General features: G+C 38.7%; 2 protein-coding genes across 3 annotated transcripts in view; both read right to left on the bottom strand.

Moving 5' to 3' along the window:
* The window catches only part of DYX1C1 (dyslexia susceptibility 1 candidate 1), a 20,284-nt gene extending 7,647 nt beyond the window's left edge, over positions 1–12,637 (bottom strand). Inside the window, exons 1-2 of one of the 2 annotated variants that reach the window (XM_017742668.1) lie at positions 11,603–12,637; positions 1,499–1,630 (exon numbers count right to left, since the gene is read on the bottom strand). In XM_017742668.1, coding sequence (XP_017598157.1) covers positions 1,499–1,534 — 36 coding nt within the window. In that variant the 5' untranslated portion in view covers positions 1,535–1,630; positions 11,603–12,637. Of the gene's footprint in view, positions 1–1,498; positions 2,671–11,602 lie in introns of those variants that run through there. The other variant, XR_001864715.1, reaches the window with a different exon arrangement.
* On the bottom strand, positions 5,957–11,698 carry PYGO1 (pygopus family PHD finger 1; the record flags this gene model as incomplete). The annotated part of the gene is made up of 2 exons (XM_017742669.1): positions 5,957–9,831; positions 11,603–11,698. Coding segments are annotated over 2 exons (1,218 nt in total), but the record flags the coding sequence as incomplete, so codon positions are not given.
* Positions 12,638–14,477: the final 1,840 nt, after the last annotated feature.

Below are 14,477 nucleotides of genomic sequence, written 5' to 3'. Positions count from 1 at the left end.
GCACGCCGGGAGCTGTAGTCCCTAAGTGCCTGAAGGCCGCGGGCCCGGCTCTGGCTGTCAGCACACACAGCTCAGCACAGCAGGAAGGAATGCAGCTCGTATCATCCACATACTTTTCTATAGAAAGACAAAGTGCTGGCAATGTAGGATTTCTGGCAAAAAACTATCAAAAGTTGAGGACGGATTTGATTGATACACAGAACCACAGAATGGCTCAGGCTGGAAGGAACCACAGCGGGTCCATCCAGTCCAGCGTCCCTGTTCAAGTAGGGTCATCCGAGAGCACATGGCAAAGGATTGTGTCCAGATGGTTCTGGAATATTTCCAGTGAGGAAGACTCCACAGCCTCTCTTGGCAGCCTGTACCCACACAGAAGTTCTTCCTCAGTCCAGGTGGAACTTCCTGAGCATCAGTTTCTGCCTGTTGCCTCTTGTTCTATTTCTCAGAACCACTAAGAGCCTGGCTCCATCCTCTGGCACCTCCCTTCAGACATTTATACACATTGGTGAGGTTCCCTCCCAGTCACCTCTTTTTGAGGCTAAACAGGCCCAGCTCCTTCAGCCTGTCCTTGTAAGAGAGATTCTCCAGACCCTTGATCAATTTGGTAGCTCTCTGCTGGACCTGCTCCAGGAGCTCCATGTCTCCTGTCCTGAGGGGCCTGGAACTGCACACAATACTCCACGGGTGGCCTCACCATGGCTCAGCAGAGGGGCAGGATCACCTTCCTTAACCTACTCAGGCAATGCTGGCACTGAAACTTCCACACGTCCTGTAAAAATAACTGGGTCATACTGGCAGCCCCATGCTATTGCTGAGCAATACTGTCTGTTGTACTGTCTCTGCCAAAAACTCAGGAGGTAATTTGCACATTACCACTCCACGTTTCTCAAACAAACTGTGACACTGTATCTGCCAAAATAAAGTCTAGCATATTGAAAGCAACCGCTTCTGGAGAATATGGCCTGAAAGACGAGCCAAACACAGCTGGATAAAAATGCATGTATGTTTGAGTTCCTCAAAAGTACACAATTACCTAGAACTATTAGGAAAAATCTAGAACCAAAAAGTCTAGTTTTCCCTCTTTCTTTTAAAATAAGACCAAGAATAATGGAGTTTAACATGGCACACATTAGCTAGGATTTCTGATGTGCATCACTGAAGATTTAATTTCTATGTTAAGATTTAATTTTTATGTTTTATTACTTATAACACACAGCAATATTCAAATAGTAGAGATTACTTTTAAGTACTGTATATATATATACAACTGGGCATCGCAGAGATTTAAAATCTTTTCAGAGCAAGAAATCCATCACAACTCGTATGATTTCTGGGTTATTCTTCACCCTCGCTCACCCACATCAGTATCATCTGGAAGAATCCTTGCACAGACTAGAATATGAGAATTGAATGAAATTCTTCTTTCCAAGAACATTCAAAGTACATAGCAGCAGCAGCTGGAATGCTTATAATGTAATAGTAACTCAAAATCTCTTACCACTCCAGAATGAAGCTCTAGTGAGCCAGAACGCATCCTTCAGTTATGGAGAGTTCATTCACAGACGGTAAAGTGCAGGTCTTCTGCCTTGGTCACCCAGGTGTAATTTTTAGTTTAATCACAGAGAATACACTGAAATGAAGCAGCTTAGTATTTATTCCTGCTAGAAGGACTATACCTTGCATACATGCTTTACAAAACGGGGCACAGTTATGGTTACCAGTATTTGTCTTCTCAAATTACACAAAAGAGCTCCAATACATCAACCATACAGTCTATTTACTTAAAAGCTACATCTGCAATGCAAAGCTTGTAGGAGACAGTAAATATCACTGACACATTTTTATGTCAAAGTAGCAGATTTAGCTGCTAGAGGACACAAAAGGGACTCAGCAAGGTCTTGGATCAACCTTAAAAGTTTTGAATTGATGTGTAGGTTCAGAAACACCACCTCTGTCCCACATACTCCACACCACAGCCTTACCTGTGAGTAAGCACTCTCACTGTGACACACTTGCAAAATAAACAAGAGACACCCATGCATAATGGTTCTTCTGCTGGCACTAACTTTATCGGTCAAAAGTTTGCAGTACAAGAAGATAAATTTTTCCATTGAAAATCTGATTCCTAAATTCCCATCTCCTATGATATGAAGGATGCAGATTTATGTTCCAGACAAACCTTAATAATATTAATATTCTGGACCTTCCAGCTGCCTATATACACATATATCTGTTCTGGGGTTATTTCACTTCTAATGCCTTCAGAAGTTTGAATATAGGGGAGAAAAAAAAAAATCCGTTAAATAGCTTACATTTTCTTATCTTTAATTATTAACCTTTTTTTCTCCCATCCCTTCTAAATTCTCTCTCATTTCTCTCACCCCTCCATATCTTTTACAACTAGCAGAAACATTTTATGAGACTCTGTTTATTCCAACTGTTTCACGTACGTGGCTTGGGACCATCTATATCAGTTACTTTTAAAAATTATTGGTAAGGCAGTGATGTGGTATGTGTTTGTTCTGGTATTTTAACTAACAGGAAGAGCTTAGTAATAATTTTATAAATTGGAATAAATAATTCTTTGTATAATCATTTCCCAAGTACAGAAAGTTACTAAAAAAACATCTATTCAGGAAAAATGGTGCTTGAGCCTTCCCTCCCATCCTACAAGGAAAGAAATGGGGCTGAAGGCACAAGACCTCTTCCCATCTGCTTTGAAGTTACTGCCGATTAACACCTTTACAGAACAGCAGAGCTCTCCAAGAGAGGCAGGAGCTGTATTTTCTGATCCATATGACCTCATGCTGCTCCTTGCAGGATTACACCTAATCCAAATGCATTCTCGCAGACGGAACATTAGAAGAGTCCGTCTAGGCATTACATCGTCTTCATAAAGTCAACAGGCAACTTCCCCTCAAAAACTATCTTTATTTTAAAGGAAACTGAAACCAGACAACAGAAAGCAACAAAGTTACATACAGTGCTGGACAAAGTCTACCATATACATGTTTCAAGAACACTTGAATCAGATTCTGATGTATGTTCTTCTAAAAGGTAAAAATATCATATCATTATTAACAAAAAAAAAATTAAATGTCAACAATCTTAATCAGCTTATATTTTGCATTGTTTGGATGGCAGTAGATTGGTAACTTGTCTTTTTCTACTCACTTTTAACTCTAAAAGGAGAATGTGGACAAAAATTTCCAAGTTAGAAGGCCCACAGCGCCTGCTCTAAAGGCCACAAACAAAAACTTGGAGGAAAGACCACATTTTAAATAAAAATCCCTAATAACTTTGTATTATTTCACATTTCAGAAAAAAAAAATAACAAGAAAGAAAAAAAAAAAGGAAAGAAAGAAGAAGTATATTAAGAGCTTGCCCTCCTTATATGGAAGTCCAGATTCAGGCCATTCTGTAGAGGAAAACATGAGTGTCTAGGAACAGACAGGACATCTCTCATAACTCCAATCCCAAACTGTCTTCAGTACAGCAATTCCTGAAATACAGTACACAAATCTCCAAGTAAAAAGGTGGGGTTGGATCAAAAAATTATTTTGAGACCATTTGTTTGAACGTGAAAAGGAAAATTAATCACGTATGGTAAACAATGCAGAAATAGGTATTCTCTGTGGTGTTGGGATAAGCCATTTCTAAACCAGGAGACTAATAAGGGTGCCACTGAAAACTTTAAGCTAGAGGCAGCACCTCTAAGGGCCTGAACACCACTCAGAACTAATTACCTCAGAACTGATGACACACAGCACTAGGCCATTAAAGGGACCTTTCTTTTCTTCTACATAAAGCGTAAATTATCACCTCCATATAAAGAAGTGAATGTGCATAACTCAAGATGTAGTGTAGGACAGTTATATTGCCTTGAAGAGTTCTGCTAAGTACATTTAGTTTCCAATTTTAGGGAAGAGTTTATTCTAACATAGAAAGCTTCTGACAAAACTTAGCAACTGCAGAACAACTTTAAAATACATCCAGTTCTACATCCTCCTGCATATATCTAATCACATCCAACAGACAAAAAAATTATATGACTTCTAAACAGAACAAAAAAATCATATGTTCTGTAAAACAAGTAAAGAGCGTTAGAATAGAATTTTCACGCCCAAGAGCTGATTACCAAATGTTCACCCATTTATCAGTGGATAATATTAAGAAATTCACATTAAGTAAGGGCAACAAGATGATAATGCATATCAGTGCTGTGTGTTCTGAAAGGTACTCAGTTTTAATTATCATGAATTGCTACCATCTATCATACCTCATTCTACGCAAGATACCACACCAGCTACCAATCCGTAAACAATAATATTTCACATACTTCATAGAGTAGCTTAAAACACATCATGGCATGAAATAATTTGTATTACATAGTAATTTAATCCCTGGCCACAGGGTTAATGTTGGACAAAGTCTGGAAACTTTTCCAATTTGAATTACATACATTAACTTTGTCACACACCACAGCACTAATGCATGTATTACTTCAGACATGCTCTAATTTAAAATCAAAACAGAAAAGTTGTTGCAAAAATACATGTCACCAATGTGGAACACATTCAAGATTGTATAAAAAGTACTGAACTGATATCCCAAAACAGGTATATTTAAGCAGTACATAAGGAAAGATTAGTTTTAATATGAAACAGTCATTTAAGTCACATACAACATGATAAGAAGCATGACTTCCTTTTTTAAAAATGCGACACCAATACTTTTACTGACAGGCAATGCTTATTTATAAAATGAAAGGGATATATTTAATGCAGATGCGTTACTGTATTAAGTTGGAATAAAGACAAATGTTAAAAAGGTGCTACATTTTAACACCACCAATTTTGTAAAAATCTCAAACCATAAAAGCACTTCACTTGCAAATATCACAGGCCCCAAACTGCAAACACTTTAAAACATTCTTGACTGTGTGCATGCAGTTTCACTGACTTCATTAATTCTCCCATGCTTGAAATGAAGCCTGAAAAATGTTATTACAAAACTGGTTCTTAGATTAAAAACTTCAGAGGTCACAAAGTATAATCTTCTTTGAGCAGCCCCCAAAATTATATTTTTGTTTTAAGTAGAGCAAACTTCATACTTTGCTCTAGCTTCTTTCATCTGAAGATCTCAAATAATAACTAGGCCTCTAAACAACCTTTGGAAGTAAGCATCAGGTCCATCTTCTGAAAGAAGAGACAGGCACAAAGAGTCAACCTGCTTGTTTCAAGTTGCAGAAGGAATGACTAAACCAGCAAGAAACAGGATTTTTGCTACCTGCCCTCTAGTCTGTATACAGCACTGTCACTTACATGTTTTCTGATTTAAAATTGGTCACTAGCAGAGAAGTACACAGTACCAGTACCAAAGGACAGTAAAATCCAAGTTATACCTATTTATTTCAGCCTAGGGGGAAAAAAAATTTGGGAGCAATAAAAGGCTGCATTTCTGTCCATGACCAGAAACTATTTGAAAAGGACACAGGCATTTCCCATAAAAATGTTAAGGTTTGCAAGATTTACAAAATCTTTGCAATATTTTTGGTGTGCAGCACCAGTACAGTCTAAATCACCAGTAATGAAAGAAGCGCATGAGAGTTCAATACAAATTGTTTCATAGAGAGTATTACAAAAAACCTCACCTACTCTAGTAAGCCCTCCCACCCATCCTCCCTCCCACCCATCATTCTAGAACTAACTTCTAATGCTAATCAGCTGACATTTTCCTAGTACCTTACTAATCAAACACGACTGCTGTTTTTCCTGTGCATACTTGAACTACTACTAGTCAATACATGCAGAGAAAACCAAAATATAACTGCTCTCTAGATAAAAAGTTCAAGTATGCCAAGAGCATATCAGTAGGGCAAGCATATTGGCTGGATGACTTCTGGAGATCCTTGTCAGTCATATCTCTAGGATCAGTGCACTAACAAGCATGGGGTGGGTTTTTAATTTGTTTTTATTTGATATAATTGACATTTGCTAATGCCTTGAGCTTACAGGTTAATAAATGCAGAAAATTTACCGGGTTACAAACCCAGTATAGTATCAGTTTAGAAAAACCTAAAATCAATTGTTAGAATAAGTTTCACAAATACACAATTTAAGGCTTTATAAAATGATATTCCAGTTGATTTTAAGTTTATAAGAACACCCTATTTAAATACTAATATCCTGACTAACTTCATGTTGGGTCGAGGAAGAGATTAAGAAATACATGGCTATTTTAAATACAATGTCCGTTCCAAAATGTTAAAACATTAATTGGACTTCCGAGGACAAATGCCCCAAAAATCTTCTCACAAGAGGCATGGGATGTGGGAGTGGGAAAGGTAACAATATCATCATTGGAGCTTTTGCTGAATTTTCACTGAGCAAGATTTTTATTTCATTTACATTACTGTAGGTGTGAACCAGCTCCATTACATTCACAGTGCAAATTGTTGCAGAGATTAAACCGATTCCCAGAGGAACTAATCTATCTAAACAAGGTTTGGCTTAATTGCTACTTCAGGTACCAAAAGCAAATTCAAACAGTCTGTCAGTTATTAGGAAAATTACTGAAGAATAAATCTCCTCTAACAGAGGTTGTTGCTTGTTTGTTTTTTTGTTGTCGGTTTTAAAATCACACCTCTAACACAACAAGATTAAGTCTAGTTAATGTAATAAATTAAAGCTACTAGTGATTAAAACAGAAGCTCTGGATCTATCTTACACTTTACATCTCCATACAGGGAAATTCCCAAGATATGAAATATGTCACTTACACTTTAGACATCATTTTCTTTTTCCTGAAGAGGGGCAAGCCAAAAAAAAAAAAAAAAAAAAAAAGGCAATACTGCACTTACACAGCAAAACTTTTCACTTTTAAAATAAAAGTGAAAAGTATGCGTAGATCCGCACAGTATCTTCCAGGAATGTACCACAGTAGAGCCCATTTAAAATCAAACATGACGGTGAACTATCAAACAGGCCTTACTTTCACTCATTAGCATGGCTTACCATAAAAACTACCTCTTTATTAGATGACTGTATTCTCTATAAACTCCTATATCCCTCATCATCACAGACCTGAAAAATTTATCACATTAAGGAACTATGACTAGTACCTGTGAGCTTGACATATGATTTAATTGCTGTTTAAAGACTGTTTCCAGAGCAGTGGTACATATTACAAGCAGAATCTGTTATTACAGTGCCTCTTTTTATTAATTCAAACCAATATTTCTCTCTAAAGAAACTTTTTCAGTTGCGCATGCAACTTTATCGCACTGCTAAGGCTGAACTGTTCAAGGCTAGATGCTTCCCAACACTCAAAAAAGAAGGGGAGTTATTTTTGAGATCAAGAATAAGATCAAATTAGCCTTATTAAAATAGAATTTCTTAGCATCACACAAGAAGCTCTAGTGCCATTCGTACTTGTCAGTAGGATATCAGGTTTAGCAAAGGAGCTAAAATTCTGACTACTTAGTTCTGATGTGAGCAAAACTCACCTGATATCGCAGCTGTATTTCTTTTCTTCAGCTTAGATTTCCCACCCCCTCACTGAAAGACTGGCAGAGGCAGTGGTGGGAATTTAGTTTTAAGACTTTGCTAGCCAAATTATAATGCAATTCAGAGCCTGTGCAGAGCACACTCCATTGCCTTGCCCCCTCCTTCACGCCAAGTGGACTGTGTAAGCTCAGGGTGACTGAGTAGGCTGTAGCTGACAGCCCTAGAAGCTGGCCAGGATTTTCCGTGCACTAGTTCATTCACAGTTCTCAGGCAGCACTGAGGCAGGAGACTGGAACCATCAGCGAGAAAGAATGAGAGAGAGGTGCATGACTGCACAACCGTGACAGATGCAAAGACTGTATCCCAAGGTATGCCCTCAAGATAAAAGATTTAAGGTTATATGTGCAACCCTAGTTTTGGCATTCTCTAGATTTAAAGCAGTGGACTTCATAAACTTGATGTGTTCTTCTTCCAATTTAATCCTATTTTGCAACAATTTCCAAATAATGCAAGACCTAGCAAGAGCCTTCAGCAAGTAATTGCTGAGAAGTCAAAAGAGATTATTGCCTTTTCAAGGAAACAGAAATGTGTAATAGTTAGCGGGTTTCATTGTGTTACTAAGCAGGAATTCATGATTTTTGAATAGCACATTAATGCTTTCCTTCAAAAGTAGGAAAAAGCATATACAAAATTCTCTTTATTTACCCTAAAGTAACAACTATTAGTACTGCACATTCCTCCATGTCATCTCCACTATATTCAGAGAAAGGCTAGCAAGAACATCAATAACAGACATTCACGCCAAAAGAAAAAAAGAAAGTAATGAGTACTTGCAAATATAGTACCATTAAAACCAAGCACTAGATGCTAGTGTTAGTTAACACATTAATACACACTAGCAAATTAGGGCTATTCATTCAGGCACATTTTTCCTTCAATAATATTGTCAACGCTCACCCTACTTCCGATCAGTTGTCAGTTACAGTTTAATCAGAAATAAAAAATATTCCATCCTGTAAAACATTTGGACACATAAAACTAAGAGTACAAAAGCTGAGATGAAAGTTTATGAATGAAAACAATTACGGAAAAATAGATGACAGCAATCAAACACAACTGATTGTCTGCAGAAAGTGAAGTACCCAATTTGTAACTGAATTTTCGTAGCAAGTATTTCCTCCACCAGCACCCATTCAGGCTGTCAGCCTTCTGTGTTCAGCGCAGGCGGTCCCGCAGTCTCTCTCGTGCGCATTAACTGCACGTCCTTGTCAGCCATGCAGGTGTCACAGCCCCACACTGCCGATGCCTCTGCTGTGAGAAGGCCATAGGCTGACTCTGTCATGCCTGTACAGATCCGATGGAACCATTTTTGACAAGAGGCTTCACACAGGATGGCGTCCTGGTCATCATTGACCTCGTGTGTACAAATTCCACACGGATAGACGGGTTCAGAGGACGAGTGCCCATGACGACTGGGATGGAGGGGTGTTTTGCTGCTCTTTTCAGAGTTGCATCCTTCAGCAGTACCTCGAGGCTGGCGGGACTTGGTTTGAGTCCCATTTGAGTGGCCAGCATTGGTGTTATCAGCACTATTAGAATGGCTGTTATCCTGATCTACCACACTGTTTCGAGTAACATTCTTCAGGTCACTGTTACCTTGACTTACAATGTCCTCTGTCCTGTGATGATGCTGATGAGCAGCAGTGTTCTGGCTGGATGCTTTGCTTGCACCTTGACTAAAGTCTTGCTTTTGTGCCGATGATTTTGTCTGGTTGTATGCGTTTGGTGGAGGAACAAAAGAATGGTTTGACTCTAGCTGAGAATTTGAAAAATTTGGATTGTTTCCAGGACCAAAGTTAGTTGGCACATCCGGGTGAGGTATCTGACCGGAATGGCCAAAGTTCTCCCCAGGATTTGGCCTGAAATGCTGAGCAGGCATATTGACATTTTGATTTATCTGACCACTGCTATAAGGTGGTTGATTCCCAAAACCCGGGTTCTCGTGTGGACCAAAGCTGAAAGAATGGGGTCGACTAAAACCCATGCCAACAGGGTTTTGAGGAAGAGGATGTGGTTGGTTTCTGAGGGAGTAAGAAGCACCATACGGTGAGGACACTCTGGGCAGCACATGAGGTGGCATTCTGAAAGTATTATAGCCTCCAAAGCCAGGATAACCGGGATTACTGAAATATGGATTTCCTGAAGGAAGTGGTTTATAAGACACAGTATTATAGTTGTCATCAAATGGATTTGCAGCTACAAGGTGGTCAGAGCTTGGGTTCGGTGGTGGAGCGTATTCAGATGGAGGAGGAAATGATGACCCCTACAAATATTTTAAATACAACATTTTAATTAGTTTTAGTATTTCTCTGCAAGACAGACCAACCACAAAGGTCCTGGATTAGCAATACAACCGCTGAAAGAACTGTTCGGCTGTTGCGTAAAATTCACCCAATGTACCCTGCCAGGCTGTCTGAAATTTCAGTACAGAGGCAGGAGAGGAGCTTGGGCTCCAGATAATGTTGTGATTTGTAGTAGTCTCAGTGTTCTAAAAAAACTGCAGTTGAAAATACAACTTGATCTGTGACTTCTATTTCATAATCTTTTACAAAAGATGAGCAACAATACAGAAATCCAGTCATCACAAACCCATACACAAAGTATTTCCAAACATCGAAGAGCAGATTTGAAGCATTTCCCTAACTTCATTTTGGGTTCACGTTACTGAATATACATGTCTCAAGACACCCCACTTCTATGAGGATATACAAACCTAATGGTACTCTAACTCTAAAAAAGGCATACAGAATATAGGAGTCAGCAGACTGGTATTTTCTGTAGTCTGTGGAATACTCTATGCCGTACATTTCTATACCAAACAGAGGTATCCCTTACGAGCATTCAGCGATTGTGGACAGTCTGCAAAGCACAGTCAGCAGGTACGAAATACAAGGATTATGCTCAGGTTACAGAGCATAATCGAGTGTTTAATGGAGCCCAGAGTCCGTTTAAATGTCACCACTGAAGTTATACAATTGAAATTCATTCTAGGCTAGCCTGTAGGGCACATCTGCTGGGTTCACCCTCACGCTAACTGTGCTCACAGAAAGCATTTCCTCCTAAGTGCTAGTAAACTAAGACTTAAAATTTATTAAAAAAAGAAAAAAAATTGCTGCAGTGCAAATTTTGAACCTGGTCAGAAGGAATGGAAGCTAATCTGCATGTCCTCTAGAGTTATTACCATTCTAGAACACAAGGAAACTCCACCAAGAAAGATGTGTGAAACCTTGTAAAGTAACTGAATATTTCTCAGAGCAGGTTTCCCCGTGACTACTTTAAAACAAAACAAAAATGAAGAAAACAGTTCCACATCCCAATGGACTCTGCATAGGCCTAAGAGAAAGTGATTGTTATGCCTACATAAATAAAATTATTCCCACTGGGCAGTACCAAATTAACAGATACTCTCACTCAAAGCTGAATGAACACACAAAGGAAAACTCTGCACTACAGATATCCAATTGCTTAAGATGTTTTGTATCGAGGCTTTCTTTTCTGGAAAGAAAAACTGCACAGAAATGTCAAATTGCAGGGATTCACTGGAAAGGAGCTCTACCTGCCTCACAGCTTTTGCTTGAAAATCACTTGGGCAGTATGCCAAGAGTTTGGTCAAACATTAACAAACTGTACTGATTCATTAGCCCACAAACCTACACATACAGGAATGCAAGTAGGGAGAGAAGCAGTCTCATGGCAACTACTCCCGCTGTACAGATTTCTACCAATGGCTACAAAGTCATTAAAAAAAAGTCTGTCTCAGAATCAAATCCATATGGTAAAAATACAAGTTGTTGCAGTCTCACTGTGCTCTTCTCTTTATACATCTTTGGCAACTTACGGAGATTAAAATAACTTTGGTGCAAATAACTAGCATTAGGAAGGTTTCAACTTTACAGTAAAACCAAAATATTCGGTATGTAGCTGCTATTTGTGACAACCAACCGATATTCTGAACAATGAGAGATAGTCACGCCAGCAAACAACATTTGAGTGCACTACTTATCGAGAATTCAAAAGAAGTAAGGGGAATTTACCTGTGTATTTGCTTTGCGCTTTTTCTTATCGGGGCTTCCAAGCTGAACTCCTGGTCCTCCTAACCCATCCAATCCACTGTCACCACCTACAAGATGTCAATCAGTGCAATAGTGCATTAGTTTTCTTACAGACTGTATTGTAAGTTTGCCAGTAACTGCCATAGCAACAGATATCTGTTACAAATACTGAACTCTGATTGACTCTGGTGCCTTATGTTGCAAGTGCTTAAGGAGCACACATGTGGAGATAAGCTAACAATCTCTCCTATACCGCTGTCTGCTATCACTTCAGTGTCCCATTCTGCTCATTTCCATTGAAATAAACATTTCCATTTATTTTATTTTCATCTGTTCCTTGGTTCTTAACATCTCCACGTCACCAGTTGGAAGTATTTCTTCTTTTTATAACTCATTAAACTTTCAAAAGAACTGCATAAGGCCGTGCCTAAGACTCCCCTCTTATTGAACTTACACAGACACAGCGTTTATCAAACTCAGTGTAGCAATACACAACAGAGTGTTACAATCCCCCATGAAGGAAAAGCAAACAGTAGTAGATCCGTGAATAAAAACCACTGAGAACCTGCCACGTTGTTTAGACGAACCTCCAGTGTACCAGATCTAAATTTCACTAAATCCAAGACTTGATCAAACAAAAAGACACCTGCCGAAAATAAGAGGGGCTCCAAGTGAACCAGCCCACCTCTGCAGAAACCTCGTAGAATGACTGAGCAAGGCTGTTTTGGCAGAAAAAGAAGTAAGGAATGTTCATTTCACTGGTTATTCAATCAGACTTGACCCTGAGCAATACAAAGAGATATCTGTACTTCACCTGGGATTCCTCTTCACCCCTCACAACAGTGGGACAAGCTCTCAAAGTTGTATAAACTGCGGCTTTCATTTTTAAAACCCTAGTTAGACCATAGATGAAGAACAAATCTAGCACACTCATTATTATCCCAGTCAGTCCATCTTCATGGGGCTCAAGCGAAATTTCCGTGATAGGGGAATGCAAAGAAATCCCTGAGCTGAAGTATGTAGAAGCATTTTCAGGTTGACAAGAGCAACGCACGCTGAAGTACTAACACCATTACATTAAGAAACTATATTAATTCCTTTTTTTCTCAGGGCCATTAAGATATTGCTCTTTTATGTAACTATATAGTAACAGCATAGAACTGTAAGCAGACAATCCAACCAAAAAATTGTACTGTTGTTTGTTTAAAATTCATATTCAGAATATGAGTCAAACTTTATCAAGATGCAAGCATCCAGCTGAACGCACAGGTCTTCATCACCAAAGACAACCTGGCGATAACTGTGAATTATCAACAGTATTATGTAAAGCGGCACAACGTATGACATGATACTGCTCTGTGTTAGATAAGTGTTCCCAGCAGACAGGTAAACTGGCTTTAGGACTGTTCAGCAACACTGTCTCTTCTCACAGGGAAGCAGCAGACCTACTGTACACAGACCAAAATACCCAAGCTATTTCAAATACTCCTGATCCAAGGAGGCCTGACAAATTTTCACTCCTAGCACTTCCTCCCTGCCTCCTTTTTTTTGGAGGTTTCGGGGAATTTACTGGTCCTACTTCAAGTAGGAATCCAGTTCTGCCTCTCCTTCAATAAGTTCCCTTTGGCTTCAGCTGTCACTGTTGAAATTTGATTTCATTTTTCATTGCACATAAGGAAGATACATGGATATCCCAGATCAACACCCATCAAATTTTAAGTCAGAATTTCAAAGACAAGGGCACGATTTCACAATCAAGTTCTTGAAATAAACTCATGCTTGCACACAGCATATTGTGGTCTAAGCTACCATCAGAGAAACTAGGGAAAAGTCTCTTTAAAAAAAGAGAATTTTTGCCTTGATTTAGAATATAAAATCCTGCATATACTTAGTGTGCTATGAAGCATTGCCACTGCATTACCTGTAGATACTAAATGATCACGGCCTAAAGTTTTACATAAAGAATGATGGCAAATTTCCCTTAAATTTCAACTCTATAAATCACCTTCTTGATAATCTATTTTCTCAAAACTGTTCCTGCACTTTCTATCAGGTTTTTCTCCAGCGTTCCTAAATTCAGTGTAAGATTGGACCGCGAACGCTAATCTTCACAACCGCATAAAACACGCTCCTCTTTGTGTCCTTGTACTCTTAAAACATAAATGACGTTAATTGCTGATAGCAAAATATTACAAATATCCAGATTTCTTTTAATAAATTCAACAACTAGCAGCACAGACATCAGTAAATTTGTGATCAAGTAGAATACTGAAGGTCATACACAAGTGCTGGTTTACAGTCGCTGAAGTTAAAACTTTATAAAGCTACGTATAAATTCTCTCTCTGGGATATCAGTCTTCAAAAGCATAAGCATATAAACATTAGAATTCCAGTGACAAGTTCCAGCAATTTCTACCCGAATTATTTTCGTGGGCAAAGCCATTCACATGCCTCAGTTTACAGAAGGGAGTCCTGTGTTTTCAGTTCCCACTGTGTGAGGCCAATGATTAAATTCAGCCCTAAGAATTTATATTTTCCCTGTGGGTTCTATAATGATTTAATTTATACATGAAAGTAAACAGAACGTTAGTCCTAGCATACCTCCAAAAAAGAGTGAATAAGGCTCATTTTCATGCAGCCAAAAGAAACTTTCCACAAAGTCAGTTTTGGTACCTACCACACAGACTTTCATTAAAGGGGCACCGAGCATTTTGGAACACTGCACTAATGAAAAATTATTCATTGTCCGAGACTAATTTTTCAGGCAAAAATACAATCCTTTTGACTGGGACATCATCTATCTCATGGACCTAAATATAAAAATATTTATCTGATAACTATTCCCCCATTAAACTAC

The sequence above is a fragment of the Corvus brachyrhynchos genome, unplaced genomic scaffold (assembly GCF_000691975.1).
Source record: "Corvus brachyrhynchos isolate BGI_N302 unplaced genomic scaffold, ASM69197v1 scaffold97, whole genome shotgun sequence".
Lineage (NCBI taxonomy): Eukaryota > Metazoa > Chordata > Aves > Passeriformes > Corvidae > Corvus > Corvus brachyrhynchos.
The sequence above is the reverse complement of the archived record's forward strand: the minus strand, read 5'-3'. Positions and strand labels throughout refer to the sequence as shown.